The sequence below is a fragment of the Heteronotia binoei genome, chromosome 7 (genome assembly GCF_032191835.1).
Source record: "Heteronotia binoei isolate CCM8104 ecotype False Entrance Well chromosome 7, APGP_CSIRO_Hbin_v1, whole genome shotgun sequence".
NCBI classification, from domain to species: Eukaryota; Metazoa; Chordata; class Lepidosauria; order Squamata; family Gekkonidae; genus Heteronotia; species Heteronotia binoei.
The window spans coordinates 111,278,556-111,284,555 of NC_083229.1; the positions used below are offsets into that span (position 1 = coordinate 111,278,556).

The 6,000-nt window shown below is 43.4% G+C and overlaps 1 protein-coding gene across 1 annotated transcript in view; it reads right to left on the reverse strand.

Moving 5' to 3' along the window:
• The window catches only part of LOC132575555 (uncharacterized), a gene marked incomplete at its 5' end in the record, with an annotated part of 215,254 nt that overhangs the window by 208,876 nt on the left and 378 nt on the right, over positions 1 to 6,000 (reverse strand). The window contains one exon of the mRNA XM_060244362.1: positions 5,825 to 6,000. This exon is cut by the window's right edge and continues 1 nt beyond it. Coding sequence (XP_060100345.1) covers positions 5,825 to 6,000 — 176 coding nt within the window. The remainder of the gene's footprint in view (positions 1 to 5,824) is intronic.

The window sequence follows — 6,000 nt, forward strand, 5'->3', positions numbered from 1 at the left end:
CACTGGTTTAAGGTAGCTGTTGGCATGACTGTCAGTTGAAGGCGCCAAGTGGCTGACAGCATGAGATCTCAATCTCACAACAAAAATATCAAATTGAAACTTTTCCTAATTCTTTCAGGAGCTGTTGCTCTTGAAAAACTGCTTCCTGTTTCAGTACAGCAGAAGGGAGGTGGAATCTGGTCGTGCTGAATAGTTTAATATGAAATTAATGATTAGACTGAACATTAAAGATGGCATTTTGGATTACAAAAATAAAAAAAAAATTAAAATGCAATATAAACAATATATAATAAACAGTGCAATAAATCACAGCGTTGTTCCTTTCATGAAAGCACCCTGTGGTCAATTCCATTAACTAAAACCTTATTTCCTGTTTGTTTGTTTTTAAACAACCTTTGGGACCACCTCTCATGGCATACTCCCCGAAGAGTGCTATGCTCTAGTGACCAAAACTCACTGGCGATCCCTAGTCCAAAAAGTGCCTAGCTGTCCTTTTGAGCCCTGGTTCCAGCCTGGTGGAACACTCTTCCAGCTGAGATCTGGGCCCTGCAGGATCTGATACAGTTCTACAGGACCTGTAAAACAGAGGTGTTCCACTAGTCTTACGGTTGAGGACAGTGATGGTTTCCATCCAGAGTTTTTTTTTTCTGGAATAAGAGGAGTCAGAACTCCCAAGAGGGAAATGAAGGAGATACACACGGGATTCTTTGAAATTCTATTATTTTCATATAGTATGGACTTACCTGTACTTTGAAGCAGTTTCCAAAATTGAGGCATCTCACCAACTTCCTCAATTCTTTTTCAGGTTTTGCTTTTGGTGCCTAACACTGAACTATAAACTTGAAGCAACCATGTTCTAACATACTTTGTTGGATCAAAGAGGGTCATGTTCCCCTGGTGCCCCTTATGAATTTTTAGACTTTTTTGAGAATTTTGTTTCCATGAAGAGGTTCTGGAACTCAGTTCCAGCACATTCTCCCAGTAAAAAGAGCCTTGATTCCATCTCTGATTAGCCTCCACCTCTCTCCCTCTTTTCCCTTCTTATCCCCTTCCCTTTCAGACCAGACAAATTATACATCACCTGAGTTTGTAGTATTATGTATTTTATTATATATTATTAGGCGGGGGGGGGGGATTGTAGAAAAAGCCTAGCATGAATCATTTGCATATTAGGCCACACCCCTGGCATCACCATTATTTCCCACAGGGTTTTATTGTAGAAAAAGCTCAGCAGGAACTCATTTGTATATTAGGCCATCCACCACTGCAACTAATGCCATCTCAGTACCAAACCTAGGCCTGAAGCCAGATTGAAATAGTTCAAGGACAAGAGTTGTCATTCAGGAAACCCTGGGAATGCTCTACCACCACACACTCCTTCCTTCCCTGTAACTGGCCACCTCATCCCCAGGCTTTTTGAACAGAGGTCTAAAAACTGCCTCCTTCAAAGGCCGAGGGAGAGTCCTCTCAATCAGGGAGGAGCTGGTGGTTTTCACTAAAGACTCCATTACCTTTTTTCTGGCAAGTTTGGGTCCAGAGCCCAAGTGGTCATCCTCAAACTTTCAAAGATTCTGTCAGCATCCACAGGCAGAATCAATCTGAAACTTTCCTTAACAAAAGGACAAGCAGGCACTTCTGACACCTCAGATATGGGATCTGCCCTTAACTTGGCCTCCAAGTCAAAACAGATGAGAGATATTTTATTAGGAAAGTACCTTACAAATGCCTCACAGCTGGAGGGTAAATTTTCATCACCTGCAGGATTCAACTTGGGTGTTATCAAGTCATGAACCACTCTGAACAATTGAGCTGAGGAGATTCTGCTGAGGCAACAGTGTCTGAGAAGAAAGTCTTCTTGGCTGCCAGCACCGCCACTTCATAGGCCTGCAAATGGGTTTTATGATGTAATCTGTCTCATCCCAAGTCTTCTACCAACTTCACTTTAGTCATTTTCCAATCAACTTCATGTGACCCAAGGAGCAGGGGAGCATGCAAATTGTGACACCAAGAAGCAACTCTGTTTATAGCCACAGTCAGTCCATCCTTTAGATGTATAAATAAAAAACTGCTAAGAAACACCATAAATTTTAAACAAAAAAACAGTTGTTTAAAAAGACAGTTCAAAAGCAGTCTTTCCAATCACCAAGGAGTGACAATTTTCCAGTATTTAGTTCATGGAACTAAAGAAGCCCTTCCAAAGATGTCTGTTCTAGATATCAAGACATTTCATCCATCTTTCTTCAGTTTGGAGGCTTATTTATCACCGGAACCCAATCTTCACATTACATTCATAGTAGACCAACAAGCTTCAGAACATGTCTATAAGATTCCAGGTTCTACAAGGCCCTCCACAGAGTTCCCAGGGAGGCTCTCAAAAAACCCCTGAAACCCCTGGAAATCAGCAGGATCCATTAATCTCTGAGGGCAGACCATCCGAATCAGTCCAACGTCTGAATCAGTCTGAATCAGTCCACTGAAGAAGAAGAAGAAGAAGAAGATATTGGATTTATATCCCGCCCTCCACTCCGAAGAGTCTCAGAGCGGCTCACAATCTCCTTTACCTTCCTCCCCCACAACAGACACCCTGTGAGGTGGGTGGGGCTGGAGAGGGCTCTCACAGCAGCTGCCCTTTCAAGGACAACGTCTGCCAGAGCTATGGCTGACCCAAGACCATGCCAGCAGGTGCAAGTGGAGGAGTGGGGAATCAAACCCGGTTCTCCCAGATAAGAAACCGCACACTTAACCACTACACCAAACTGCAGGGAGGAAACAGCAACTGTGCCTTCAGAAGGCAGTGATCTGACCACGACATGGGCCAAACCTCCAGCCATCTAATCAGATCACCAGCAAGAGCAGGAAATAAGGTCTAGAGCAAAGGTGTCAAACTCATTTGTTATGAGGGCTGGATCTGATATAAATGAGGCTATGTTGGGCTGGGCCATGTCAGGTTGGGCCATGTGTATACCTATTTAAGATCATATAAACTTTATAAAGGACACAGACAAACAAAATTAAATTTTAAAAAAACCCTTAAAACAAGTATAAAGCATTAGCACTTGTTGGTTTGAAAGGTCCTTTCTTTATATCTCTCCCTTGGGATCCTGGGAACTGAGCAAAGGAAGCTCTGGCTCTTTCCTTCCTTCCCCAGGAAGGGAAGGAGCCTTAGCCAATAGAAGGAAGAGAGACTTGGCTCAGTAGCTCTGCTGTGTGATTGACAGAGCCTGGAAAAACAAGCTCTGCCTTCCTCCCTTCCTCCCCAAGGGAGGAGGCTGAGCCAATGGAGAAATAGAAGTTTTGCTCTGTAACTGCTGTGTGATTGAGCAAGCCTTGCAAAGCAAGCTGTTATGCAGAAGGAAACGAGAGATAGAGAGAAGGAAGCTGATGACAGCCAGTTACTCAAGGGCCTGATAGGAGCCCTCTGGGGGCCTGATTCAGCCCCTGGATCGCATGTTGGACACCCCTGGTCAAGAGTATGTTTTTAAAATGAGTTGGGCCCATTACAATCAGAGCCATGGCAGCCATGAAGTCCTGTGCCTGACCTGGCAAGGCAGCCTCGACATGTATGTTGAAATCCGCAAGGACAATTATCCTTGAGCTTCTCAGCACCAGGTCCAATACCAACTCCATCACCTCAGCCAGAAATTCTGCAGGTAAGCTTTGTGAACGGTACACCAGCTGTCGCTGGTGCCCAACATGATGCACACACAATCAAAGCCTGCCTCTATCTGCCTAGTGATAGGGAAATAATCATGGAAATGCCAGCCTCCCCCATACTCCCATTCAAGGTTGGTGAAGGACATCATACCCAGCCAGTGTGAGCTGTGTCAGAGTCACCACATCTGAGTCATTCAATTGAGTAATATATACAGGGCACAGCTTTCCTTGGCACAAAATTTGGGTTACAGATGCTGCTTTTCTTGGCAAAGCATTGTGGTTCTGTTTTCTTGTAAATTATACACAGCTTGATAGAAACCTACCAGCACGCCTTGCAATGTATTCTGCTCTTCTAGTGAAGGACTTCTCAGGGTCTTTTCTTCTTGTTTTTATAGACCGAATGCCTTTCTCTCCATATACTTTTAAGATAGGTTTATAGTGCAGAAGATAGGGCCAAACAGCTGTAACGTTTATCAGTTTATCTATCCACTCTCTTTTCTCCAAACATTACTATCCCCCATCAGGGCTTTCATGGTACCTTGAATGTCAGGGGCCTCTTTTTGAGAAACAAGTAAGCAACACAAATTATTTGCAGGGGCATCCAATGACAGATGCATCAGCAACTAAAGGGGTCCTCTTTGATGGAAATCACAGGGATGGGGGAGACATGCCCCTCTCAATCTGACCTCCCACATTCAATCTGTTACCAGATGAACCAACAGTATTTAAATTCCCCCACACCAGCGGACACAAATACATCAACATCTCATTATAAAGTCCCTATATTCTGAGTTCTGATAAGTCTTCCCTGCACAAAGGACTGTAATAGGGCACTTGTGAAGAGTGTGACCTAGGAAGTCTCTGGTTTAAATTTCATCTTAGCATAAACTCATTGGGTGGCCTTACACAAAATACTGTCTCTTGACTAATGTTCCCTCTAACCAGGGTTAGTGTGAGATAGCTCACAGTTTTTAAGCCTCTGGTTCACACATTTTTGGGCTCAGCTCAAGAAAAATGGCCGCAGGGCAAACCTATTTATGCAGGAGCTCACAACTTTAATGCCAGTAGCTCACAAATAGAATGTTTGCTCACAAGACTCCACAGCTTAGAGGGAATATTGCTGTGAACCCAAACTCACTGTGAGGATTAATATATTAAGCACTTTGAAATGTGCAGAGAAAATGCTATATATAAATGTTTACATTAAATAAACCCCAAAAATGAAAAACAAGGATTTTATTAATAAAAGGGATGCCACATCCTAAAATGCAATTTGGTATCTATTGTTACAATTCATGGAGGCAAGAATGTTTTAGTACATAAATGGTGGTGGACAGTGCCACCAAGTCACGGATGACTTATGGCAACCTTGTAGGGTTTTCAAGGCAAGAGACATTCAGAGGTGGTTTGCTATTGCCTGCCCCCGCGTCACTATCCTGGTATTCCTCAGAGGTCTCCCATCCAGGGGTGGAATTCTAGCAGAAGCTCCTTTGCATATTAGGCCACACCTCCCTGATGTAGCCAATCATCTAAGAACTTACAAAAAAGAGCCTTGTAAGCTCTTGGAGGATTGGCTACATCAGGAGTGTGTGGCCTAATATCCAAAGGAGCTCCTGCTAGAATTTCACCCCTGCTCCCATTCAAATACTAGCCAGGGGCAACTCTGTTTAGCTTCCAAGATCTGATGAAATGGGGCTAGTATGAGCTATCCAACTCATGGCAGTACATAAATAGGTTTTTAAAACACAGAAAATGGGGATGTAGTAGATGTTGGATGGGGGGCTTCAAGGCAATTTGTGATTTAATTTAATCTCTCATGAAAAGCGGCATCCAATGAGCCACCGCTCCTGGCTTCCATTCATTGAATTGTAGCTCATCGTAGATATTGGCAAGAGGACACCTTTCTCCTCAGAACGAGCAGCATGCATTTCCCTAGCACTTGTGAATAGATTGTAAAGATTAGAAAGGAAAACAAAATGTTCAAATAATCAGCCAGATATTTTCAGCAATCCATCTTGTCCTTCCAGTTTAAAGCATCCCAAGATTCCCAAGAAAGTCTGCTGGAACATGCTAGAATGGAATGTCTCGTGCATACCATGGAATGCACAGGTTAGACCAAGAACAGAAGCACTGTCATTCAATGTGATGATGATCAAGAGTGAAATCTCACCTCTTGGTTCAGCTCGGGCTTGCAGCCCAAGTTTTTGTTGGTGAGCTGCACGGGTGCTATCCAGCTTGTCATGTCTAATAATTTCCTCCTCTGAAGTCTGAGATGCTGAAAGATCTGTACTGCTGATGTTAAAAGCTGGATTTGCAATGCCTTCTGTTCCAGCTCTCTCTTCTTTG